The sequence below is a fragment of the Fusarium vanettenii genome, assembly GCF_000151355.1.
Source record: "Fusarium vanettenii 77-13-4 chromosome 10 genomic scaffold NECHAsca_14_chr10_3_0, whole genome shotgun sequence".
Lineage (NCBI taxonomy): Eukaryota > Fungi > Ascomycota > Sordariomycetes > Hypocreales > Nectriaceae > Fusarium > Fusarium vanettenii.
Window position 1 is genome coordinate 202482 of NW_003315871.1, and position 26380 is coordinate 228861.

General features: G+C 51.2%; 8 protein-coding genes across 8 annotated transcripts; 4 read left to right on the top strand and 4 right to left on the bottom strand.

Annotated features, from left to right (window-relative positions):
• Positions 1–3291: 3291 nt before the first annotated feature.
• NECHADRAFT_85860 (uncharacterized protein) lies at positions 3292–4031 on the bottom strand (the record flags this gene model as incomplete). Its single annotated transcript, XM_003047697.1, has 3 exons — positions 3292–3755; positions 3807–3899; positions 3956–4031. 3 exons carry the CDS (start codon positions 4029–4031, stop codon positions 3292–3294), a joined length of 633 nt encoding a protein of 210 aa, XP_003047743.1.
• A 1281-nt stretch (positions 4032–5312) lies between these two features.
• Positions 5313–7215, bottom strand: NECHADRAFT_85861 (uncharacterized protein; the record flags this gene model as incomplete). The annotated part of the gene is made up of 3 exons (XM_003047698.1): positions 5313–5954; positions 6011–7113; positions 7173–7215. The coding sequence occupies 3 exons, from the start codon at positions 7213–7215 to the stop codon at positions 5313–5315; spliced, it is 1788 nt and encodes a 595-aa protein (XP_003047744.1).
• A 378-nt stretch (positions 7216–7593) lies between these two features.
• Positions 7594–8564, bottom strand: NECHADRAFT_85862 (uncharacterized protein; the record flags this gene model as incomplete). The annotated part of the gene is made up of 4 exons (XM_003047699.1): positions 7594–7925; positions 7972–8025; positions 8089–8439; positions 8501–8564. The coding sequence occupies 4 exons, from the start codon at positions 8562–8564 to the stop codon at positions 7594–7596; spliced, it is 801 nt and encodes a 266-aa protein (XP_003047745.1).
• A 996-nt stretch (positions 8565–9560) lies between these two features.
• Positions 9561–10022, top strand: NECHADRAFT_85863 (uncharacterized protein; the record flags this gene model as incomplete). The annotated part of the gene is made up of 1 exon (XM_003047524.1): positions 9561–10022. One exon carries the CDS (start codon positions 9561–9563, stop codon positions 10020–10022), a length of 462 nt encoding a protein of 153 aa, XP_003047570.1.
• An 800-nt stretch (positions 10023–10822) lies between these two features.
• On the top strand, positions 10823–11713 carry NECHADRAFT_85864 (uncharacterized protein; the record flags this gene model as incomplete). Its single annotated transcript, XM_003047525.1, has 1 exon — positions 10823–11713. One exon carries the CDS (start codon positions 10823–10825, stop codon positions 11711–11713), a length of 891 nt encoding a protein of 296 aa, XP_003047571.1.
• A 5564-nt stretch (positions 11714–17277) lies between these two features.
• NECHADRAFT_85865 (uncharacterized protein) lies at positions 17278–19912 on the bottom strand (the record flags this gene model as incomplete). The annotated part of the gene is made up of 2 exons (XM_003047700.1): positions 17278–19581; positions 19667–19912. 2 exons carry the CDS (start codon positions 19910–19912, stop codon positions 17278–17280), a joined length of 2550 nt encoding a protein of 849 aa, XP_003047746.1.
• A 2311-nt stretch (positions 19913–22223) lies between these two features.
• NECHADRAFT_101892 (uncharacterized protein) lies at positions 22224–24062 on the top strand (the record flags this gene model as incomplete). The annotated part of the gene is made up of 9 exons (XM_003047526.1): positions 22224–22422; positions 22494–22625; positions 22734–22919; positions 22975–23025; positions 23079–23198; positions 23253–23342; positions 23395–23435; positions 23487–23674; positions 23726–24062. The coding sequence occupies exons 1-9, from the start codon at positions 22329–22331 to the stop codon at positions 24060–24062; spliced, it is 1239 nt and encodes a 412-aa protein (XP_003047572.1). The 5' UTR covers positions 22224–22328.
• Positions 24063–25195: 1133 nt separating this feature from the next.
• NECHADRAFT_72437 (uncharacterized protein) lies at positions 25196–26369 on the top strand. Its single transcript, XM_003047527.1, has 2 exons — positions 25196–25468; positions 25526–26369. Exons 1-2 carry the CDS (start codon positions 25362–25364, stop codon positions 26277–26279), a joined length of 861 nt encoding a protein of 286 aa, XP_003047573.1. The 5' UTR covers positions 25196–25361; the 3' UTR covers positions 26280–26369.
• The last annotated feature ends 11 nt before the right edge of the window (positions 26370–26380 follow it).

Below are 26380 nucleotides of genomic sequence, written 5' to 3' on the forward strand. Positions count from 1 at the left end.
TGCTGAGCACAAAAAGCCATGGTGGTGCCATGTCGATGCACGCTGACGGCACAGTCACCCAATCTTGGGCCTCGCTTCGGCAACACCAGGCCCATGGGAAGCGTCATGATGCCAGCTTCCCCAGCTTCTCGTGATGCCACTCGTTCGACTATCTCGACGCCGAGTGATCAGATCCCATTGTGAACCCAGAAAATCTCGCAAACCCCAGATTTCCCCCGGGGGCTGGGCGATTCTGGGGTAAAGACGGAGAGATCTGGGATATTCTTGGTCTGCTGAGGGTACTCACGATGGACAAGCTGCGACTCGATGGAATAAGAACCGTGGCTCTTGGCAGATGGAATGATTGTGAATTCTCGTCCCAGTGAATCCTCATCGTCGGGCCACACCAGCCAGTTTAGTACCCGACCCCGCGGACTTCCATCACCACCACCCACCAAGGCATCGCCAATGGCGTCGTCACTTGGCGCATCCTTCAGCACTGGAAATGGAGGGTAGCCCGAGTAGTCGGGTTTCTGTTAGCCCGCGCCCAGACTCTGAAGCTACTGTGAATCTTGATTCTTGACCTAACATCATCTGAGACAGAGAACAAAGGAGAACTGGCTGGCGGACACATTTCTAAGCCCGCCATTTGCTGGACTCATTATTGCCACAGCTAATTCCCGCCGCCAACGAAGCCATCACCAACCCCGCGCCAGACCTTTACTCTTGGCAATGGCACCATGGCTTCAACAGAGTCATCGTCGCCGCACGTGCCATTGTCTAGATCCTGATAATTATCCATCCCATGTCCTCTCCCTTTCCCCTGGTCCTTGCAGGGCAGGGGAAACTACGCCCGAGTTGTCTGAACGAGAGCTCGGTCCTCCTAGCATAAACCGCCTGCCTGGAATCAAGGTCCCCTGACAACTTGGCAAACCTAGATTGTCGAAGACCACAGCTGCATCGACAATCTTGGTCCCTGGACCGATAATATTTGTCAGATCCCGACGGCGTATCCGAGCGACGTATTGTTTCTTGTCGCGTGATCCTTTGAGATGCTTGTTGCGTTGTATTACAGAATACGAGCTACGCTCATGTTCAGATGGGCCAGTCGTTGAGGGAGAGTTCAGTATCATTCCAACGTCCCTCTTCTAGGCTGTCGACGTCGGACCGTCAAACAACCAAAAGATAGAGCCAGCCACACTAAAACCATGGCAACACCAGCTCCAGACCCCTTGCTGTGTCTTGTCGAGCCGTTTCGTACGCTAACCCGGTAGCCCCTGAATAGCTTCAGATTGAGCGCAAAGTCCGGCGCTCCACCCCCAAGGTCTCACCAGCTTAGCCTCAACTGGGAGGCGTTTTCCGGAGCTATTCCCGGGAATTGATAGACTGGACATCATGGCCTGGTTCTAGAATGAGCTTGGGGGATGGGGGTCGTTGATGTTATTTGTTGGAGATACGCGAAGACGGATTCCTCATGCTGGGACACGAGTCAATGTCGAGTCGAGCTGTCACTTCGTAACAGCCAGCTGACCTATGGGAGAGTCTTCTCCCCTAGCTCGTTCCTGGACTTGGGCTTGTCAACGTTATTTCGCGGCCGGGCATATGGCTGGCGTCTTACCTTGACCGTACCTTGCAGACGCATCTCAAGTTTGACTCGAGAGATAGCCCCCAACCCTATCTATCCGAGCCTTCATTCCCCGGCTGATGTATTGTGTTGTTCACTTCTGTTGGCAGCTCCTGAGCAGGCACTTCATTCGCTGGCATCTCAGCTTCATAGGCCGTGTCAGATGAAGACGAGCCTGGAGCCATTGACGCTGACCCTTCTAGCTCATACGTAGGACGAGGAACGCAGTCTGAGGGTAGCTGTGCCTTGTACTCGGCCTCTGGCTTTTCTGAGCTGCCACCCTCGACGTGGGCCAGTTTCGACTCCTTGGGCTGCCTCTGTCGTCGCTTCCACCACCAGACACCGAAGAAGGCGGCACATGCGAGGAAGACAAATGATGGAATGACCGATCCGACTATTATGGGTATGTTTGCATTTGAAGAGTCGTCTAGTTCTCGGTCAGTTCAATATCACTTATTGGAAGATGTTCTGGACATACCGTTCGAGTCAGAGCCTGTGTCAGCCGTCTGAGTGACCTTGAGGGTGCGCGTCACCGTAAAAAAGTCTTGATCATGATTAGCTCTCATCCCAGAGACCTGGTAATCTCAACATACTGCTTAAAGAAGCTGTCGCAGCTCCTGTCTTGGTCCCCAAAACGACCGTGATAACCCCTCCCGTGTAATCAGTCAAGACTGTTGTCGCGCACCCAGCACATGAGGTTGTCGGTATGACATTCTTGTTGGGTGCTATAGTGGATGCACTTTCGGAATCTTTGCACTTGTCGAGAAACTGCTTGAATTCGTTTTGGATATCGGCGTTTACGGTGTCTTTTGTCGAATCGCTGTTTTCTTTTACACAGTCTATGCAGATGTTGTAGACCTGCATGAAGGAACCGTTCTCGGCACATAGTCTGTCGGTTTTGTCTCCATCCGAGAGACCAATCTTATACGCGTTGTCTAAATTCAGAGATCAGCTTCTGGATATTCATGACTATAGAGAAGTGAGGCGTACTGCAGTCATCGTAGCATATTGCAGGAGTTGTATCTCGTCGAAGATGAAGATGTCCAGTAGGGTTACTCTGAACAGGGACTTGAGGTTGGAACATAAACTTCCATGTCTGTCCAGCATATTGGAGTAGAAAATCCATCTTCAATCATATAAGCGATGTATGGACATGCCAAGGAATCAAGGAAGGATATAAGGAGATGCAAAGAGGCAATATTTTTCGGGTCGTCGGTAATCCCCTCCCCTTTACTTATTTTAAGCATCCTCTTCAAAGGTTGTCGATCGCCAAGGCCAAGTTTTCCAACAAAAAAAACACCGCCTTGATCATCTCCAACCAACAACACAGCCTGTGGGATTTAATCAGTGGCGTCGACGATCTTCGTACACTACCGCCACGGAACGGAGAGTCCAGCAAAAGACGTCCTTTGAAGGGATTCGCCCGAGCTCCTTAGCGCTGATGTAGATCAGCCCTATGCTCACGCTTGACGTTATAGTTGTCGATCATTGAGGCTTGAACGTGACCCTTTGTTGGCAACGTTGTAAATTGGGAAGAGTGCAACGTGAGAAACCTTGGGCTTGGCGAATTATGTTTTGTAAATGACATTTCTGGGGTATCAAGGCTGAGTGTGCTTTGGTTTCAGACTTGAAGAGCACGTGTAAAAGAATAACAAGCATCGCTAACCCGTCGCTCTCTCAACGACATTTCACTTGGAAGCGCCTGCTGCGTCGTTGCTCCCATTCCCTGGTTTGCTTTCATCATCCTTCTCCTCTTCGCTTTTCCCTTCTTCAGCCTTGCTTTCTTCCGTCATGATCTGCCCCTCCTCGCTCTTGCCAGTCCTTCTCTCCCTAAGCTTCTTGTCTGTCGGCATCTCGTGAGCAGCAACCTCGTTTGCAGCCATCTCTGCCCCGTCCGGAGAGGTAGGGTCTATAACGATGGGCATAGAGCCCTCGAGCTCATAGGTCGGCCGAGGCACGCAGTCCGAGTGCAGTTGAGCCTTATCAACCTTGGCTTCTTCGTCGGGCTGGATCTGGGCCTCTTGGTCCTTTATCTTTTCTCGCTTCTTGTACCATCGGAGACCGAGAAACGCGAGGATTATGAGGAGCACGACTGAGGGGACCACGGGGCCGACGATGGTGGCCACGTTCGGATCTGAGGAGTTGTCTGGCTCTGGAGACAGGTTAGCACATGCTACGGGAGCTCGCAATGTTGTATCCATACTTTCAATCTCTGAGGCCGCGGTTGGCGATGCTTTTTCTGTTACGTGATGCGTGACATGAAGCGTCTCCTTGACTGTCGAGTAGAAGACCCTTGCTTGTTTCACAGTTAACTCAAGATCAGGCAATGCAAAAAAGAGCTTGTGGGCTTACCATCAAGAAGAGAAGAGGTTGGCACCTTCTCCGTGCCCAAAACGATTGTCATCACATTTTTCCTATAATCTGTCATAACTGTGGTGATGCATCCATCACAGTCTATGTCTGTAGTAGCGCTTGACTGAGGCTGCTCTTCCTGGGGGCTACTTGGGTTACTTGTATCCTCCCCTTCACAATAGTTGATGAATTAGCCGAACTTGGGCTCGACATAGTCCCGAAGGGAATCCTTAGAATCTCCACCATTTTCCGTTATGCAGTCTGTACAGGCGGCGTATGAGCCCATGAAGGCGCTACCCTTGGCACATAGTTTGTCGGTTTTCCCGTACGACACGGCGATCTTGTAAGCACGATCTGGATAGGCATCGTCGTCAATCATGCTCGTACGCCAACAAGGGGGTGATTAGACTCACCGCAGTCATCAAAGCACACTGCTGGCGTGGTGTCTTGTTGGCGAGCAAAGAGTGGCGAAGGTGTGTCCCTCCACGCCCGCGAAATACCTTGAAATACTCGTCGGAGAGGCCATAATCGAGGTTCCATATTAAAGTCAATTGCACCTTGGAAGAGTATCTTATCAGTTTGTGAGGGATACACGGGGAAGAACGACGAGAGAGAAGGAAAAGGTTGTAACTCTCGATTCTCGCTGCCCGCTCTTGTTTAAGGAAAATGGCAGGTGATGATACTAATACCCTGGTATACATATCATGCAAGCCACTTCTATCCCGTGCAGTACACAGCCCAACCGCTCTTCAGCTGGATCCTACGCAGCCTGATTTGAGCCGCTCCCCAGATAGCGGGGATTCCCCCAAGCACATGGCAGGTCCAAGAAAAAGCTTCTTCATCTCCATCGAACGATTCAATAGAGTGCTTTGAGGAGGTTTGTGAGCAAGTCAAAGAGGTTCGGATTAGTGCAAGAGTTGCGCTTCTCCTCATCCACGGCCTTGGGGGTTGTTCCACAACAGCATCCAGCCTCGTTCAAATTGAGGGGGCGGCAACTTTCTTATGCACCGTGGCAAGCCTCCAGTGGACAGAGGGAGGCCATGTATGCCCAGCCTCTTTGCCAAGCTCTAGATCAACCATTGCATGCTTCTATTATCTCAATGTGACTATCGTCAATGCCAGCCATAGGTGAGCCCCATCAAGTCCAACTAAGGCGAATACGTAGATGAATCAGCAACCGATACTTTCTCTTATACCCAAAATGTACCTTGAGTCCTCGACTAGGTAGCTCAAGCGAACTTCCACTACATGAAATCCCCATCACCTCAAGTTGGTCGCTGGGCCATTAGCCACGAACCCATACAACTAAAAACTATGTGTACCCAGACCACGTGCGGTATCATTTGCCCAACATGAATCAATGCCAACCTAGGTCCTCACGTCCATTGGATAAAAAGTTGCGTCGAGGCATGATACTGAAGCACCATTCTAGTGTGTCTGATTGCCTAACTTCTAGCCTCCCCTTGTTTCGTCGTGTTGCTGGCTTTTGTGTCTCAAACGTGGTCCCCTCAAAGAAGAGTTGGCTCCCTGCGCGGCGAATATACAGACTATCCCTTGTATCAAGTGCAATCGGTTCAGTGAGCCAGTCAAGACGGACCCATCCCACAGACTCGCGACGACCGTCGGCAAACTCGACAAGCAGACCGGTGAGGGTTTGATACCAACGGCTACTGACAACCCCATCGACACAAGGGTAGATCTTGGATGCTTCTCTCAGGGAGCATGACGTGTACCAATACTTCCATCCGTTGATGCCCTTCATAGAAGGAAGCAGCCGGGATTCTGGTGGAGTCGGCAGAGCGTCTTGGGGAGGAGGAAAGGGATGATTCTTATCTCCTTCGAAAGCAATAAACTGGAGCCTGAACATCTGTTCCTTGTACTCTAGTTCGTTGATGAAGACACGGCATGGCTTGGGGGGCACTTTAACAAGGCGTTTGATGTTGAAAGCCTCAGGTCGAGATGGGCCAAAAGTGATGGTTCGCCCTTTGTCAGTAGAGAACTAAGAAGAATTGCTGTTAGCCTGGTTCGTAAGAAAATGGAGCCTTGTGGTCCTACCGATATACCAGCCAGCTTAAAGGAGCTTTTCTTCCGAACCATGCCATAAATTTCGGTTATGCGTTCGTCTTGATGCAAGGGCATGAAGACCAGCGACAACTCGGCCGGGTCTGTGATGTCTTCCAAGCCCGGCACTAGAGGCAGACTCGGTTGGCTCATCCCCTGATCCCGTTTATGAGAAAAGATGGTTAGAAGATTCCCTTGTTGATCGAGTGCCACAGAGTAGCCAACGATATCGGGCGAGTTGCACTCGAAGAAGCGCATTCGAAGATGAAGGATCCATCTTACAGGCGGTTTCTGCATTGTGCCGAGTTCGATGATCGCGGGAGGGTTTGCGATGGGGATCTTCCAGTAAATCTCGGGTGGACGGTAGTCGGTCGGTCTTGGGATTTCATGCTTGAGATACCACCAGGCACCTGGTATGGTAGGATAGTCGCGACACCATGCTTCTCGCTGACGGGGGGAGACTGGGAATACCTGCAGAACCCCAAATGCATCAACCGCAGCAAAGTAAGCTTTGCTCTTATCAAGTAGCGGCAGTCGGCATATGAACTCGGACTTGTCTGAAGCATTCCTAGAAGAGCTTGGTGGGGTGTTGGCGTCTTCCAGAGATGGTTTCTTCTCCCGAATGTAGTGCCGACCATCAATATTGATGAAAGAGACGTAAGTAGGATTGATTGAGCCATTATAAAGGTAATATGGAGATAGGGGTTCCATACGGCCTCGCCACAGAGCTGTAGTGATTGCAGTCTCCCGGACAAGGTAACTGGCAATCATCCGCCAGACCTCACAGGGTAGCTTTCGTGGCCAGCTTTCATGGTAAAGCAGCTTACTTGATAGAAGATCCACGAGGTAACGGGCTCTGCGTCTCTGATGGCTGACTGAAGGCGTGAAACCGCGTAGCGGTTCATCTAGACACCTTGATGCGATGGCTTCGGAACAGCTCCGTCGATAACATTGAAGATGGAAACAAGGCCCATCCTTGCCTATCCAGGAAAAGGTCACGGGCCTGCGTATATGAGATTTGGAGGCTCTCTCAATACGGTACCAACTTTGAACTTTTTGGAAAACAAACGCCTTGGAGAAGCCGTCTTCATCGAGATCTAGAGATGTCCAGATGCCCCAGTCAGCAGAAGCACCGGGCGTGCTGGTGAACCCTTACCCGCGATGATCTGTTCGCCTTCAACAAAGTCGAATTTGCACATTAAGCATTGTATATTATACCGATCGATTCGGAATTCGATCGTTTTATCGGATCCATCACGAGACATAGTGAGACGAAATGTAGATATGACAGGAGCAGGCTTGATCTGGGGGGTTTCGGGACGCAAGAAGTTGGGGGTTGTCAGACTCAGGAAACGAGGTTGATGGAGGAAGGAAATGGGAATGAAAAAGGAGGAAGAGATGGTGTTTTGATCTCCAACACCAGCGCAGGACAGGGAAAGTGCCACCCAACATTCATTCCCATGTTCAATTGGCTAACTTGCCTACCCAGATGGATAGATCACGGCTACATGCAGCCCTCATCAAACATCGTCACGCCCAACAAACATAATCTTGCAGTTAATATGCATCCATCCTCTCTATCCCGCCCTCCGTCTGTCTTCACCCGACAGCTCATAAGCGGGTGCCTCATTGGCTGGCATCTCGCCATAAGAATACGAATGAGCATGGCCTTGGTCGGCAGGCAATGTTGTAACTACTTGTCCGGGGTTGGGTCGAGGAATACACTCTGAATGTAGCTGAGGCTTGTCAAACTGGGCCGTTTCTTGGTTCTCTTGAGGACTTGGGGGGGCTTTTGGTGCCCTCTTGCGTCGTCTGTACCACCAGAAGCCAACACCTGCGAGGATCAAGACGGCCACTATTGCGCCGACAACAGGGCCGGCAATCCAGGCTTGGCTTTTGCCTGAGTTGTCTGGGCAAAGGTTAGATAGTGTACGGAAGAAGCATTGTCAACGTACCGTTTGCCTCTGAAGGGCTACTCGAAGTTGGTGGGTCTAGTTGATCCGACTCGCCTGTTACTGAAGGAGCATCTACTCCAGTTAGTCAAAGACAAGGAGGGAGAGGCTAATACTTACTATTCGAAGTGGCAGCAGGCACGTTTCTGGAAGTCGAATCATCTGCATCGTCAGTACTCGCCGCCTCTGTGGCAGACCTTTGCTCATCCTCCTCAGTAGTCGCCAAAGTAGCAGAGGCTGTAGCCAAAGCCGCAGAAGCTGTACCCATAGTTGCCCAGTTCGTCAACGATGTAAAGCTAGCACAATAATCGACAAACCGCCCCAGCTTCGGCTCGACGTATTCTCTGACATTGTCCGTGTCGGTCTCATCCTCGATACAATTTGCGCAGGTCTGATACAAATCGTAAAAACCGTCGTCTTCGCACAACGCTTCAGTCCGTCCAGCCAGGCGTGCATACTGATATGCATATTCTGTGTATCATTCGAATTAGTAATTCAAATACAAACAGTCCAGTGAGGACCTTCGGCCTACCGCAGTTATAACATTGCACCGGAGTACTTTGCCGACGGACCAGTGTCAATATGTCGCCAGCCATGACTTTTCGATATGCCATTACCCGCAGCCAAACAATTCAAGAAGAAAGGAAATGCAAACAAAAAAAACAGCCGCTGGCAACCCGGGGATCTCGGGCGTTTTTGACTATTGCTCTGGCGTGCCAGGGATGCAAACATGCCAAGGCTGCAACCTGTTCAGCTGAGAGTTGAGCGCGATCCTGATTTGCTGCATGCCTCGGCAAAGTGAAGGGGTCATGAAACGGAAGCTATTAACCGATGCTGCATGTTTAGAGCTGAATCTAACTGTTGTTTCTTTGGGTTTCTGAGGAGGCTGTTGCAAGTTTGTCAAGAAATGGTTGTCAGACAGGCTATGCAGTAACTAGATCAAACCCGCAGGTTTCGGGCGATACAATTATTTATACGGATATTATGTCACTTTATAGAGTAAATCAATCTGGGAACTACCGAAGCCTTTGGCGTTGACCCTGGTTGAGAGCTGGGATCTTTAGGTGAAGATGCAAGCCATGTCACGCGCGAATTTCTTGAAAGATTGCCAATGGCCCAATTGGTTTTACTTATCACTTCTCCCTTTTCTCTGTCTATATGTGGCTTGCTGGCGCCTCTCCTTTCAAGAACATGGCTCCTTTGCACTGCAAGCTCTAGTGTTTGCTCGATCAAGACCAGCCCTCCAAGCACAACTTTACAGAGTGTCGTTGCCTATTGCGCAGTGAAGGAAGAAATACCAAAATAGCAAGGCATCAGTCAGCTTCCCAGAATATTTAGTGACTGCTGTTTGATGTGCCTAGCGAGGCCTTTACCTTACTGCCTACCTTTTCCTCATCATTCACTCTCAACCCAGAGGCTTCGACTCTTTGCACTCAAAAGATCAGCAAGAGACGACATGGCAGTAATAAACTCTTCAAAACATCTACCTCCCAACGGGGATCATGAAACTGGTCGACGGGAACCCACCCTGGCTACCTTAATCACATCACCACAACTTGGAGATACTCCCATCGTCGGCATCCATCTACAACATGTCTCGCAGAAACAACCGCCGGGCGCGATCCTCAAAGCCCACAAACCGTACCCCCGAGAGCCAGTTGACAATCCCCAAGTCGCCCAAACAGATCAAGAAGCAGAAACGTCGCTCGCGACGCGAAGCAAAGCGGAACCAGGCGCAAAACCGCATGCGAGAACAAACCGTTGACAGCGACGGCGACATAGACGCCATTTCCGAGTCTGACGCAGAGTCCGAGCAGGATACTCAACGCCGAAACACCAGACAGGAGAAGATGGATCTCGACCGAGCTGGACCATTCGATCTCCAGAGACTCCGCACGGCCGTCACGTCCATCATCAAAGAGTGCGTTGAGGAGTTTGGCGTGGCCAACATGAACGACTACATGGATTGGCAGCCAGAACCGCCCACGCCTGTGTATCTGGTGTTGTTGAACGAGATGCCATGTTATCCGGCTGAAAGAGTCCACAGATATTGAGAGGGACTGCAGGTCTTCAAGATCTGAAGTGTGTGCTGATCGTGAGAGTCAGTTTGTGGGTGATTAAATATGAGAGATGATCTGAGGTTGATATTTGATGTGTTTGGATCTTGAGGGAGAAAAAAAAGTGGTGGATGATTGTGATCTTTGAGATTGATGAGAGTTGGCGTTTTGGATTGTTGGACCTGAGAGATATACCTGTGGGGGCCCCTGGAGTACGATATTACCCCTAGTTTTTTTACCTGATGATTGGGTTTTTGGAGTAGTAGATATTATGGATACGAAGAGAGTCAGTTTATTCAACGAGCTCATAAAAGAAGTGCTGTGTTCGCCGCTTGAATCAGCTGCTCATGGGTTAGTGCAAACATACCCTGAACTCGTGTCAAGGGAAGAATGGATCAACGATAATACGAAGAGTAATACACTTGAATGGCCTAGGGGTAGATATTCGTACTTCTACCCAATTTAGAGGTTACTGTCTGGTAAATATGGAAAGGCGAGAGATTGGTGGAGCGAGGAGGCATACAATGATGCAGGGAAGGAGGTTACCTGTCACTCCTTCCCTCGACAACATCAACCGCCTCAAGAACCACGTGCAAGTGCACCTAAGAGACCATGGTCTTCAAACTTCCTGCTCAGCCAGTCAATTCAGAATCCTGCAATTCCCTATAATTCATCACCACCAAAACCAGTCCTACACCGACTCTCCTCATCAGCTGTCACCAGCAATGGATGCTCCCATTTAGCAGTTTCACTTTTTTTTCTCTCTCCCCTCTCTCGAATTTGAATTCATTACAATCATGACGAGTAGATTCTCTTATGGTGTCTCTGGAACGTGCGGCTACTCTGGAAGTTACGGCTACAGCTACGGAACCCTCACCGCGCAGCAGACCGCGCAACAGGCCGCCCACTCCCGCGAGGCATCGAGGCACTCGGCCTTGTCTCATCCCTCTTATCCACCATCGGTACGCTCAAGGAAGAGAACTTCAACCGACGAGCAGCATCCTCGACACGAATCGTCTCCGCATGCACACACTCGCGAGTCCTCTGCTGTTGGGAGGAGGTCCTCGGTAGAGGATGAAGGTACACACGGTCATCGCAGAAGACACAACGAAGTCAGACACTCCGAGGAAGCTCGAAGGCGATCTATTGATCATCAGAGACACTGCCATCACCCACATCAAGCACATCTTGGCGTCCCTGATCCTCATCATCTGCATCATGCGCATCACACTCCTCATTGTCACCATTCTCACCAGCGGTACGATCCACAGACAAGGCAGTTCCAATACTCCAGCAGCGTTCCCAAAGATACCAAGTTTCCCGGGCTAGCCCAGAGCAAGGTGGTGGCGGTCAAATCCAAGAACAACGACAAATCCTGGCGCCGGATCAGCCAGAGTATGGGGTTGGTCAAGGCCAGGGAGCACAACCGACCTGAAGAGAAGCTCCCTGGTCCTACTGTTCTCAAGGTGAAGAAGAAGAAAAAATGGAAGTGGTGGTGGGGTAAGAAGAAGGAGAAGGATCCTGCCGAGCCGGAGCATCATGATATCTACAACGCGCCAAAGAACAAGGACCCTGAGATGATCGCTCGACCAGAATCAAGGCCTGGCATGATGGAGTGGCTCGGTGGAGAGTCTCTACCCGTTCAATCACCAAAGGCTTTGAAGGAACTATTCGAGCGGGAATACTGAGCAGATGGGCTTGGTACTAGATCAGTATCGGCTGGGTCATTGGTTGTTATGGGCAGGGACAATGAATGTTGTTGAAGGATGGCCACTCTTTCTTGTTTACCCAGAGCAATATCCATTTCGCTACAGAGTAGGTCAAGTATCTTACTCCTATTAACCTGAATATGGCCTCCCTTCTCGATGCCTACACTCCTCTCTCAACGGCGAGTGAGCAGTGTGAAACCATTAGCACGGTATAAACGGCACCGTCTACCTTATCATCAAGAAACTAGTTGACTAAGAACTACCCGTTGGCTCATGTGGGTCTAGCGACCCAGGCGAGCCAACCTAGCAAGCTAGGTTGGCCACAAAATTGTGAGACAGCCACAAAATTATGAGACAGCCCCTCACTTGATGATGTCCTCATTTCCATGCAATTACCACCTATTTTAGCCATATTTCACGATATAAACCGGTAGAAATTACCTCTCTTTTGTCTATCTTTATTATGCCGAGTAAGGCGAATCTCAGGGCCGCCCGGGAAGTCGTGGCATCACATGCCCGGCATGCCCGGGGCCTCCACCGAACCTCTTCCTCCGGCATAACTCAACCTCTCTCACTTCGTGCCGCCAACGCACGCCACCCCGGGTCCTCTATTGCTTCTATCCAGAGGATCGTAACGAGGATAGAGACCGGATTTACGCCTCAGCAAGTCGGCAGACCGCGGGTCCTCACAGACGAAGAAGATAAAGCTATCGTGGCCTTCATCATCTAGATAGAGAGGTCCGGATTCCCTGCCTCCAAGCCTAAGTTAGAAGATACCGCGACAACCCTCCGTCAGCGTAGGAACCCTAATGCCGATCCCATTAGCAAGATATGGTATACTCGCTTCCGTGACGATTATCCTGAGCTTAAGCAGGTATTCCTCAAAGCCGCAGAATAGTCTCATAAGTCCTAGGAAGCCGGTAGTCTCGATAACCTCAAATAATAGTTTAAGAACCTTACTAAGACCATCCGGAGTCATAATATCGGCGCCTCTAAGTGCTAGAATACTAACCAGGCTAGTATTAGGATTAGGATCCTCAGGGAAAGCATCAAAGTCCTCGTCGTACGGACAAGGCAAAGGACAAAGAAGCAGGTTCTCTCCCCTTCTAACCGGGAGACCTATACCCTCATCGGTACAGGCAGCGCAGCGGGTAATACGATGCCGCCGTGGCTCATCTTTAAGACATAGCCTACACTAGATTAGGCGTATATAGATGCCGATCCTAATATCCGCTTCGCCTAGTCCGACACGGCCTTCTCCAACGGCGAGATTACTCTCGAGTAGATAATATACTTCAACCGGAGTTCCTAGGCTAAGTCCGCTAAGGCACAGCATACGAGACAGATATTTAAAGAGTGGTTTAGGTATAACGAGTTCCTTAGAGATCCTTTACGAAAGTATATTCAATATAACATTCCTCCTATCTCTCAGGCCCCTAACATAACTATCTAGAGACTCATCGTCTTTAATGGCTTCACGGGACATAGAGTCTTTGCCATTAGAGAGTATTATGCGAAGTTCTACATTATCATAGCTCCCTTGCCGCCTCACTCTACGCATATACTACAGCCGATGGATATTAGAGTCTTTCAGCCGCTAAAGAACGCCCACTAGAAGCTTCTCGGCAAGTAGCTTCGAAAAGGAAATATCTCCTTCTTCCGGGCTAACTTTGTCCGCGGCTTTTAGGCAAATTACACCTCTTCTTCTATATTAATAGAGTTACTAAGTTAAAGCAGGAAGTCTTCGAGGAAGGGTTCACGGCACACAACATCATCTCAGGCTTCGAGAAGTCAGGCATCTATCCACTAAATCCCGAGCCGGCAATAACATACCTAGCCAAGAAGCAGCTTCAGGCGAAGCAGGCTATGGACCTGGCCTTCGCCTCCCTCCTTCCTTAGGAATCTCGCTTCTAGGCCGCCGTAGATACCGCCAAACGACTCTTAGACCGCTACGGCGATACCTTTAGCTCCCCTACGCGTGCCGGACTTCATTAGATACATAATGTCGTCACGGAAGCTATGGTTCTTGAATCTATAGTTACTACTTATATCGATGACCGCCGGGCTCAGATTGAGAAGAGATATAACGCTAAGAAGAGAGGGAAGAGAGCGAAGCCGATAGGAGACTCTAGTCATAACGTCAGTCTATAGGAGATTCGAGACTAATAGGAGGAGGTTATCGCCGAAGCCCGGCAGAAGGAGGAGAAGGCGTAGCTCCGGACCGCTCGCAGCTTCATTATATAGGAGATAAAGAAGATTAAGGACTAATAGCAGTAAGAGAAAGAGATCACCATCGATGGCATAAAGAAGAAGGCATCGTAGGCTTAGTGGTTAGAGCATATAGGGAAGGACATTAAGTATTATTCTATAGAGACATAACGCTCAACTATGCATTAGATGCTTACCTAGAAGCCTAACCCTTTTATAATAGATACCTAACTGCCGCAGGAAGTTCACGAAGCTATTTATAACGCCAGTTTTGCCCCGAAACCCCTTAGCGCGATAGACTAGACCGCTCTCGCAGGAAGTAACGATAGCATTACTTTCTAGCTAGACCCGGCTCTTACCGAGGAAGAAGAAGAGGAAGAGGAAGAAGAAGATAACGAGGAACTCCCTCTATTCGAGCCTCTACTGCGAATGCCCTCATCGCCGCCGGTTACACCCTCGCCGCCGCGGCTGCCGTCTTTGCCACCTGAACTTCCCTCCACGCCGTGCCCGATACGGCCTCAATACCATATATCAGGGATACAGAGGATCACGAGTATTATCACGCAAGCAAGGGCCGCACAAGAAGCCAGCCCGGAGGGCTGAAAAGACGCTCTCATAGCTAAATTTGTATAAGGAATCGTCTAGGAAGGCAGCGGCCTTAGAGGCTTAGGCGGCGGCTTCTATCATAGCTATAGTTAATATTATTAATATCATCATATTAGGCATCGCCAATAGCTTCAACTTACTCTTTTGCACCTTCACAAATCACTTTGGACGGCTTCTAAAACCGAGAGACCGAAAAAGGCGGCTTCTTAAGGGGGGAAACGGGGCCCCGGGCTGTCTCATAATTTTGTGGCTGTCTCACAATTTTGTGGCCAACCTAGCTTGCTAGGTTGGCTCGCCTGGGTCGCTAGACCCACATGAGCCAACGGGTAGTCTCATTATTATGAATTGAATCATTCCCTATCTATGCTCGTCGGGTATCAAAGGTACAACCCGAGATGCTGAACCACCATGATGGGTTCAGTCGGCTCAACCCAAGATGACCACCCTTTGATAAGTGAGATACAGTAAAAAGCAAAAAATAAAACATGGCGTAGAACCCAAGATTCAGCCCTTTGGTTGATAGTGACATCACAGGCTTGCACACATGGCTTTTTTTCCCCCCTCCCTCCTTCAAAACGGCTGAACGCCAATGCGGATAACCTCAGATTTTCAACGCTGGGTAGCGCAAACTTACGGTGAACAGTTTAATTTCTCAGAAGAACAAGTAAGAAAAGAGCAGAGCCTCAATAATTTCCTATTTTGATTTGGATCGACCGATGGGAAAATGTAGATATGTGCACATGCAGCCCCCCGGGTCGGCTTCCCCGGGTTTCACAACATCTTTACTTTTAAGGCAGGCTGTCAAATGTCTGGCGCCTTTTTTGTCATTTCCACACAAAGATGCATGGTCGTTGCCTATGGGCGCATGACGTCCCGCGTCTTGAAGATCCCCCACGGTGTGTGTGTGGTTTCTCTGACATGTGGACTCTCTCCCGCGCGGAAACTTTATGGGATGATAAATCTGGGGTATTGAGTGATGGTGCTTTAAACACCTTGTTTTTCTGTAGCAAGCCGTATTTGGTGTCGTCTAGATAGCTGCTGCTATAGCTAGGGATTATCCATGTATATTCTCATCACCCCATAGCTAGAGTATCATGTCTTCTTGTCTACGCATAAACATACATATGTACTGTCGTCATCTGCCGTGTCACTCTCTACACTTTTCAACACCATCTTGTAGAATGACTCACCCCCCTTTTCCAAAATCACAAAAAATGCAAACAAAAATCCTCCCACAGCCTTGCTTACTTTTACATCCCCGTGTCCCCCCCTCTACACTAGGCAATTGTTATTTCAAAGTGCATTCAGCATGCATGTGTCTCCTGAACATCTTTTTTGGAATTTGCAAAAAAAAGATGGCTGTGGGGTGATGATGTCGCCTTCTTACGCGATGGAGGAAAATTACAAAAAAAAAGAAGAAGAGAGAAAAGGATCCATATGGGCGGCAACACAAGACACACACCCCCGGCAAAAGAGAAGCCGCGAAAACACACAATAACATCAAGAGCTCCAGTTAAAACGAAACAAAATCACAGTCACATGCCCGGCTGCAGAAGAGGACCCAACCTTTCCCGCAGGACCCACGGCTTGCTACTGCACACTCCCCCCTACCCTTCTGGCGAACCGAGGACCCTCCAAGATGGTCTCTCAAGTACAGGTACTTCCCAAGGATCTCTCTCTCACACACACAAACTCCGACCCCCGGCTTGTGGATCCCCGCGTGAAAGGCTCGTCCCGAAGCCCCCCCCTTCAAAGGACGGACCAGACGACACCCTCCACAACGGGCACGTTTTTTCTCAAGGCCCCCCCCGCTCGACGGGAACTAACGCTCGCTCTTTTAGCGGTTCAAGTGGAGAAATAGTTCGAGACGAAGCGCATGGCAATCACATCCCGAGAGGAGATCGATCCCGGGGAGGGGGGGAAACGGGACTCGACGGATAAGGTCGGCCAACTTCCATTCTCGACATCCCATGGCATGGTATGCTCTTTAGACGGATCCTGCTCACGGCGCCACTCTGACCGTCCCGTCATATGTGACAGCTGCTTCTGATTCAACGACGTGATGGGTACTATAAAGACAGCCTGCCTGCAGCTAAGCAATGGGGACATGTCGGGTATGGCTGGCTATAAAGAACCCCCCCAGTATGTATTGATCAGTTCAGCTCATTTCAGTGGATGAACCCGGCCCAGTCCAGTCCAGCCCAGTCCGCTTCAGTCTCCAGTCGAGCAGGTGTTTCCAGCGCCAAAAAATCCATATCATTTATTTTCCCCGTCACATCCTACATGGAACAAATCAGACAGCACACGAATCCAATCCTCTGAGCCCCCGTTCAGAGGGGCGGAAACAAATTGAGCCCTTGGGTATCAGGTTTTGCACCCACGACGCCTTGCCTTTCGCACACAAAAAATATCGTCCAAAAAAATACAAAAAAATTCCTTCCCTAAATCCCATAAAACGCTTCAAGAAAGAAAAGTCGTTGACACCCTAGGCTCGACCCAGGTCCTGTTGCGACCAGTCTGGTTCTGGTTCCGGTCTGGTTCCGCATAACGTATCCATGGCTCTCCTCCTCTCCCATCATTCCCAAACTGACCATGGCCATAGTCCCCATCTTTTAACAGACAAGCAGATCAATAAAACAAGACAAAAGAAGCGAAAACAAACAATAACAAACAAACACATAAAAAACCCGGTGCCAGAGGCAGAATGTGGCAACATCGCCGACCTCACATCAGTGTGGGTGCCACCTCTCTGATGGTGAGCCGACTCCACTGCCCACGTCCGATGTCCTCCTCGACCGCTGGCTTGTCCTAAATTTTGAGTCATAATCCGAGCTCTCACTCGTTGCTCGATTCGACTCTCGCCGGCTGCCAACCCACCAATAGTGCAACACATCACGTTGCCACCGCAGAAGGTCGCGAATCTTGAGCCCTTGGCTGGTGGTAAACGTCACGTAGAGCAGCAGCGCCTTCAGAGGTGACAGCCTGAGCTGATGCAGAAGCCACCGATTGACAAAGTCCGTCTTGCCACCTTCGTTGTGCGCAATGATGAGCCGGTCGATGGAATACTCCTTTGACGCGAGCTGCATCCGTCCTCGCTTGCTCGGGTCGCTGTCTGGCAGCTTGGCTGCAGCCTTCAACGCTCCACCAGCCGTTGTCGGCACTTCCTCCAAGAGATGCTCCGGCTGGCTTAGTAGCAACGAGAACTTGGCATGGGCGAGGCTGTGGGTAGGCTCGTCCTCAGAATCAAGGTCGATATCTTCGTACCCTTGTTGAGGGTACAAAAGATAAGCCACTTGTGACGACAGGTGCTTCTGCATCACCCTCTTCTGCTCGCACAGTTGCCGGAGCTGCGTTACCTTATCCTGTAGCTTGGACACGCTATCAGTCATTCGCTCCTGGTCCGCTGGGAAGTCGGCCAAGAATTCCTTCTCGGCTACTGTCAATTCCATGTTTGCCGTAGTTTTCATCGTCAGCTCCTTCTCGTGCTCTCCCTTTAGGAACAGGAGTTCATCGAGGTCCTCCTTGGCATTTTGAAGATCGCCCACAGCCGACATGAGCTCTTGGAACAGTGGGTGAGGGTCATCCGTAGGACCATTGGGAGAAATGCCCCTGAGCAACTCTGGCGTGTCCTGCTGTGGTTCAGGCTCCTTGTGTGGCCGTATGGATATGGTGTTGCCCACCGCGAGCAAGCTGAAGAAGTTGGTTTCCAATTTGTTAAGCTCTTCTTCCTCTTCGTCCAGGCTCATTTCTTGGTCCTCGTAATCACGCTCCAAGGCCTGATAATCGGACCTCAAACGCTGCATCTCTGCCAGCCGACGATCCACACCATCAACACTGCCACGCAACGTCGGAAGTGAACCATTAGGATCGACAAGTACAGGCCGTATGATAGCCATGAAGGCATTGTCAGCCTGATCTCTGGCACGCCGCAACTCTTTGAGCCTTTTTCTTTTTCTCGACATCTGAGACTTGATATCATTTAATTTGGCCCTTTGATCTTTGAGCTTGGTCCAGAGTATCTCGACTGCATCCTCCGGAGGTGCAGATGTCTTGGAGACATTGCTTTTGTTGGCATCATTCACCTCTGGCACAGCATCAACCCGCGTGTCAGTACCGGACCAACGCCGCGGGGTACGGCTCCTTTCGTATTGAGAGATCCATGTCGTGATCCGGTTGGTCATGGACGCCTTGCGGCGGATCACTCCCGGAGTAACAAGAGGCGCTGATGGAGGCAAAGGTGGAAATTGTCGGGTGCCAGAGGGTTCAATCTGCTCTAGCTCCGACCTGGCGTCGAAGGAAGACTCCGACCATGATTCCGAGTCCAAGTCAGATGCAGTCCGATCAACAGGATTGGGGCTCCGACCCCTCGACGGACTACCGTCAGCCAGCTCGATGGATCTTTCGTGAGGTATTGAAGTGTGTGCCAGGGATTTCGTTGCCGAAGCCCCGGGGTCTTCCGGCGTCGAGGCGGCCGGTGACCGAGGAGGCGGTGACGGTGGAGCGGAGCCCGGGAGTGTAGCTTGCTGGGGCCGAAACGGATCGAAGGGTTGTGGCAAAGACGGCAGCGACGTGGACAGGAATATCGGACAAAGGGACTCGTGGCTCTTGGATACTGGTGGAAGCGAACGTTGACGAACAGGAAGAGGTGTTAGTTTCTGCGAGGACGATCGGGACAAAGAAGTTGGTGGGCGTGTTGGTGAAACGGAGGCCGTGGGTGCTGGAGTGGAACGCGACACGACAGCGTCGTCCGGCTTGGGGATTGGAAAGCTAGCGGGTTGGAAGCTAGCAGGTTGGAAGCTGGAGAGTGAAGCGAAACTGCCGAGTGGCATGGAGCATTCGGATGCGGATGTGCTTCTGGAGGATGGCAACGATCGCAACAGAGCATCTTGGACCGAGTCAAGAGCCTCGCCCCCGACCCGGACCCGGGTTCGAGGATACGCATCAGTCCCAGGCGACGACACAGGACGGGGCGAGGATTGAGCGTAACGTAGATGAAGATCTTGAAAGGATTTCGTGAAGCTCTGGCGGATATCCTGTACCACCGCGCCGGCATCCATGGACAATGATCAAGATAACTATGGCAAGGGAGAAGACCTCATGGGGGCGGCTCGTCCATACCTGTCCCAAGGTGGCATCGATAGATGGGTGATGACGAGATTGTGATGGATGGAGCTTGAGCTTGAGCTTGAGCTGGAACTGGAACTTGGAGCCGAGAAGGCAAAGAGGCGGGCGATCAAAAGTCGAGGGAATGAATGACAATGCGGCTCTGCAGCTTTGCGGGGATGAAAAGAGAGAGAGCTTTCCAAGTTTGGGAGATTGACAGCTGGAGCTTTCGACGCGAGGTCCACGGCAGGTGTGCTTCATTTCCAGGCAGGTGGCCCTCCATTTCTTTTCCCCCTTCTCTCCCTTCTAATCGCCGGACAGGACGGGAGAGACGAGATAATGATGACACTAAGGGAGGGCCCGTGTCTGGGGGACCGGCCACTAACGTAGTAGATGCTAGCGAAGTGCTAGCCCTGTTTTCGGGGAAGCTTGCCCCGGTTCCTGGATGGCCTGCTCTGATTCACCGAGGAGCGACACAATCAACACCTTGGACCCCAAATGTATTCATGGACAATCTCCTGCCTATCAAGTGGAAACATGGCGTCTCATGTGAGAGGGCCAAGCCATGACACCTCTGAGATACTGTGTGAGGTGGTCGCAAGCCTGCCGGGCTGCATAAATAGCCCGTGAAGCCCACTGGATGTCATCCCTGGCCTGGTCTGGCCAAGGAGCGGCACGGGCATGCACCCAGGCAGTTTGATGGCCAACGGTCCCCCGTCGATGCCGCCGAAAACGGGGCTACGGGACCCCCTCCTCCGGGGCACCACTCCTCCTCGTCGGAGCCATGAATAGGTCCACTTCACCGACTCGGCTTCGACTCGTCCACCGTCATCTCGAGATTCGAGATGACTCTTGAGGCTCTGTGGCTTCGATTTGAGGCCCACGAGGCCTGCAGCTGCCGTGGACTGTGTAGCGTTATCACTGGAAGGAAGCTGGACAAGCTGGAGCAGCCACCGTACGAGCTTCCGGCTGATGCCTCTTCCGCACTGTGCTATTTTTGACCACTCATCTTGCTCCATCCCAGAGCCTCGTTGACGTTGTCACTCTACATGGTCACCTAACAGCTTCAAGCTGCACGGGTTCCCGATGCCTCTAAATCGCTCACTCCCCTCCACTTCGTCTTCGTCCAATCAATTTTCTCTCCTGTATGTTTCGTCCATGTCTTCCCGTGCGCTGGCTCCATCAGGAGGGGCGTGTGCCTTCACCCGTCGGTCCCTCTCTTCGGAACCTCCTCAGATGGGCGCCAGTGTGTGGTGCTCTCCAGCGAGCGCCGGGTTTATCTCGACCTTGGCCGGTTCTACTTCCCTCGCTTCCTCCTTCTCTGGTCTCTCCCACAGAGAATGGCTAGAGGTCGTCATGCGAGCCTGCATGTTGACTCCTCAGTCCCCTCCTTGAGTCCACCTCCTCCACTTCTTCCATCCCCACTTGTCCCCCGTTCTATTACTCGCTGGGTGATGCGCGACATAAGAGATGCTGGGCTGCATTGTAAAAAGCAACTGATAAGCTACGGCTGCCGCTCTGCTGTGCACTCTTCTCTCGGCCGTCCGGTTTTGTCCCTTTGTCTCGTCCGATAACCTCCTCGGGCTGGCGGGACTTGTGAGACTTGTTCTGGCTGGAGACCGTTGACTTCAGTCTACATCACAGCTGTCTGTCTTCTTGACGCAGTACAACAGCTCTCACAGCTATAGCTACAGCTACAGGTACAGCTACCGTTGCTGCTTCTGCTTTTGCGGCTGTTTCTGCAGCTGCTCATTGCTCAGCCCTTCCTGCGATCATCACGGGCAGATGCTGATGCCTTGTTCTACCACCACCACACCTTCGAACAGTCCACCATCAACCACCAACCCCAGCTGCTCTAGGATATCAAAAGACCACCACTAGCTGACGCCTTCCAGCATATCTTATGCGACTTCAAGTGGTCATCCTAGTCTTGCAGATACTCTGACCTCCCACCGGCTTGCATGCATAAGGACACCGCTTCCACCTCAACTGAGTTGACAGGAGAAACACGCAACAAGTCCCATTCCGGCTTTGAAACAAAAGCAAGACAGCTTCCCCGCGGCATTCGCCAAGTGCAGTCATTTACACCACTCCCCCTCCGTCTCGATACGTCGCCAACACATCCACGACAGGGACCAACGGGAACCCCGACCTCCGTCCCCGTGCAACCAAGCCGCAGTTCCCAGGTCCGGCTCGCACCTTTGGGGAACAGCTGAGCCGCAAGACCTGGTGCTATTCCGGCTCTCCTCTCTGCCCTCTGCTCTTCCTACTTCTGGTCGTTGATCTATTTCTACATAAGCCCCCAACCCACCATCTTCATGTTGGTGCTTTTACACTTCCAGCCTTAAATCCAGAATTCCGGAACCTCGAATCCTGCACGTTTACAAAGCCTTGGAGCCTTTCGAGGTGTTGGCGCCAGGCTTTGTGTTTCGATATTTGCACAGTCGTCACCTTGATCAGTTTCAACGTTGACGTCTGCTCCCACCACGCTGGTGGATCTTTTCAGTCGCTCTATCTTTATACCTGGGCGACTTTGTTAACTGTTGCACGAACCAGCCATATTGTTCTCCATCTGTTTGTTCTGGTTACTTTAACGTTACGTCGGTCGATATCCTGTTCAATTTTGCGTTCGGTGCTACGGAATCTTGATACATGACTCCCCGCGCACAATGCCATCATGTCTATGTATCCACCAAGCAATATTCAATGGTCTGAATGGGCCTGGGATCCAACCTATGGCCAGTACTACCGCCAGGCTACAGATGCCAATGGTGCGTGATCCTCCTACTAGTCTACCCCTTTTTGTCCCGAGAGGATACTCAACTAATCATGACGCCCATAGGCGAGATTCTAATTCAATGGCAATCTGAAGTCGCTAATGACCCTTCCACGCCTCGGGAAACTGACGAGGTCCCGGACGTATCGGCGCTTACTCTCCAAGATCCCCCATCTCCGGACGACGGCGACCCAGCCAGTACGTAATACCATCCCAGGCAAGCTTTTGGCTAGACCACTGCTATACGCCTGACTATCTGACGCTTCCATCCCAATGTCAGTCTTGGCTAACATCGAGCCCCGATAGATTATACTACGGAAGCCTCGTCAAAACCCAAGTCCAAGTCCAAGTCCCACAAATCATCCAAAAAGGAGTCGAAGAGTTCAAAATCCAAGTCCAAATCATCGCATCGAAAGGGGAAGAGTCGTGCCCAAGATGATGATGATGAGGAAGAAGAAGGAGAGCCGGATCCCGCCCAGGCCCCTCGCGTGTGTGAGTATTCATAAAGCCATATTCATCCTTCAATGAGTCTGACTAACTGAAACAGATTTCGATCATCAGACAGGAGAATACCTACCTTACCCAGAGAACGATCAAGGTGCGTTTGAAGGAAACCTGATGCTTATTCGAGTACCTACTTATACATGATAGATCCAGGACAATATGGTACTGGAGATGGCGATGATGCAGAGCTCGAGGCCTATCATCAAAGCCGGAAATACAGCAGAGACCAATACTCTGCCGGTGGACCTGCAGATTCTGCCTATGGTGGTATGTTGCCCAGTACTCAACAACGAGCCTGCCAACTAATGCATGGTATCACAGCCTATGAACCCGCTGAGCCTGAAGAGACGCCAGCTCGCGCCGAAGAGCACATCACAGGCACTGCGGGTGACTACGAGCTGCTAGACCCCCGTAAGTCTTGTGTTTTTCGTTAGTGGTTCAGTCCTAGCTAACGACATTTTAGGGTATACGGTTGTGCACTCGAGTTACTTCCAACCTGGCGAGGTGCGTATATCTGCTGGTCGTACTCCTACACATCGCTAACTACATTTGCAGGTTTTCAAGGTCCTGTGGCCTGAACCAGCGGGATCAAGAAGCGCACCCAATGTGTCGACTTACGCTGAGGGATCAACCAAAGGCGCACCCAGTGTGGTGATTTACCCTGATCAATATGGCGGCCAGATCTTTGCTCACTTCCGCCGCTTCATCGTGATCGCAAATGATTATGGGCACTGCCAGTGCGTGTAAGTGATCCATCACGCACTCACTCGATAAGAAGCGAGCTAACTGTCCAGGCCCATCTCAACGTACGGCAAAAAGGGCTGTACAAAGAGCGGCGCCAAGCCCTCGCAACACGGTATTGTCCATGACGTGAGGTCCAGGCCACATCTTCTGTCACATGAGCCTGAGCTTGGATACAGACCAGTTCGACTCGAAATCACGGATCAGAGCGAGAAGATTTCCAGGGAATCCCGGGTCAACTACGCCAAGCTGACGACTGTCGAGCATAATGTCAAGGTGCTCTTCGTCGGCCGAGTGATACCAGAGGACCTATCAATCGCCAAAGACGCGGTCGATGACTGTTGGCGCAAGAAGACCCATACCACCAGGAGGCAGCATCGCAGGCAATAACCTGCCTACAACTCGCCTCAACAACACGTTCACGGGACCCAAACGGGCCCCGACTTCACGGTGTCATGAACGGCACTAGCATAAATACGTTCACCAGAGGCCGGTGGTCCTGTCCACCGGCACATCTGCGAAATCGGACTGAGTGATTTTGTCATCATCGAGTCCAGCTTGGGAGGAGCCTCGGCTATGGCCGATGCTACCTGAATACCCAGGTAGCTTTTTGAGTGCGTCGACCGAAGCCCGCCTACGTCAGTCAGACGCTGGGGTTGATGGCCGTACGCTCTGAGAGAATACGAAACATGACCTTCTACGCACTCTCTTTTTACAATGTTTGAGTCTAATATTTGGTACACACGAGATTGATACGTTTTCCTTGGATACGAATTCACGTCGGGGCATTGCCACATTTCACTTGGAAACGGCAGGAAAGTTAGGTGTCACAGGACTCACCAAACAAGTACAGTGCCTCACAGGCGAACCAGAGGCCTTTGGAATGGACTCTGCTTTTCTTTGTATGTTATTTTGGGTCATGTTGGCGGATATCTGCTTTTGCACGTTGGCTTATGAGCAAAGTATGAGCAAGGAGGATGAAATATATGGGCAGATTGTTTGGAATGGATATCATGACATATTATGACACCTTTACTTTCGTTAAAGTCAATCAGATACCGATTCGCTAGTCAAAACCGTCTTTCCCTTGAGTAAACTTCTTCATGCAAGTCTCTGTGGTGTTGTGTAATACCTAGAGATGGGTATTAGTGATGCATTGCTCCCTATTACCCACCAAGACACGGCCCATCAGGCCCAAGCAACATGTCAACGCCATCATGACGAACGACGATCAGATAATGTAGTTGCCTTTTCTCCCCCGCAAAAGGAACCCCGGCACATGTGCTCCAACAGCTCTCCTTTTTCGGCCGAGTCTTCTTTTTAACGATCCAGGCCCAAATAAGGACCTTACCGAGAAGAGACCCACTCTGTGGATACTGTGCCTCGGCATCTTGTTCCCCGCAACGCGGCCGAGACCGACCCCAGTCGCGTCCTCAGAGGAAGCTCCGAGGCCGTGGAAGGGGGGGATTTGCCGTCGGTTTTGGTATTTAGGATTTGAATCATTCATCTTTAGGGACTGAGATCTTGGATCTTTAAATTTAACTTGTGTGAATCGACTTTAGCGTTGGTATTACTTTGAGAGTGAGCTGTCTCAGTCAGGTCAACACTTCCATCACAAGCAACCATCTCCAATTCAAGCCTCCAACTGTCATCTTTTTCTCTCCTTCATCAACAACAAACGACTACACAATGGCTGAATCTCACCTCGAAGACTTTCCCTCGCTCTTCTCCCTCAAGGGCAAGGTCGCTGTCATCACCGGCGGCTCTCGCGGTCTAGGCCTCCACGCTGCATCCGCGTACGTCAAACCCTTCTGTCTTGAATCATCTCCCTGCTGACATCATACCCCCCACAGGTTCCTTCAAGCTGGAGCTTCCAAGGTCTTCATCTCTTCCCGAAAGGCCAAGGCTTGCGAGGAGGCATGCAAGGCCCTCAACGCCCTGCCCAACCGCTCCCCCGGCGCGGTCGCCATCTCGGCGCCCGCTGACTCGTCCACGATTGAGGGCGTCGAGAGTCTCCTCGCGCAGGTCAAGAAGCACACTGACCGCGTTGATATTCTCTTTGCCAACGCCGGTGCCACGTGGGGCGAGCGCTTCGACACACACCCGGACTCTGCCTTTGCCAAGGTCATGGATCTCAACGTCAAGGCTGTTTTCAACACGATCCGGTTGTTCACCCCTCTGCTTGAGAAGAGCGCTTCTATCAAGGACCCTAGCCGCGTCATCATCACCTCTAGCACCGCTGGTCTAGGCGTTGGCACGATCGGCAAGCAGGGTACCTATGGTTATTCTGCCAGCAAGGCCGCTGTGCTTCACCTCGGCCGCAACCTGGCCATGGAGCTGGGTCCCCGACACATTACCGTCAACTCCATCTGCCCAGGCTTCTTCCCCAGCAAGATGTCCAACGGACTCTTGGAGATGTCTGGCGGCGCCGAGCAGATCGCAAAGGCGAACCCCATGGGAAGGCTGGGTCAGCCCGAGGATATCGCGGGTGTTGTGGTGTACCTCGCGAGCAGGGCGGGTACTCACGTGAATGGAGAGTCGATTGCCATTGACGGTGGTTCGCTATGGCAGCGGGGAGAGCTCATGGGAGCAGAGTCGAAGCTGTAGTCATGGTGTTTAGTAATGTATGATAGACATAGAGTTGGTGATATCTCGTAGTTGCATTCAATGAGTTTATTGATGCTTCCGTTTTACTTTACGCATCTACT

Bases quoted from the DNA above. Each gene is read 5' to 3' on its own strand.
- NECHADRAFT_72437 (XM_003047527.1), top strand. From the start codon at position 25,362: ATGGCTGAATCTCACCTCGAAGACTTTCCCTCGCTCTTCTCCCTCAAG. The intron at 25,469-25,525 runs GTACGTCAAACC...TACCCCCCACAG, and splicing joins GGCCTCCACGCTGCATCCGC to GTTCCTTCAAGCTGGAGCTT.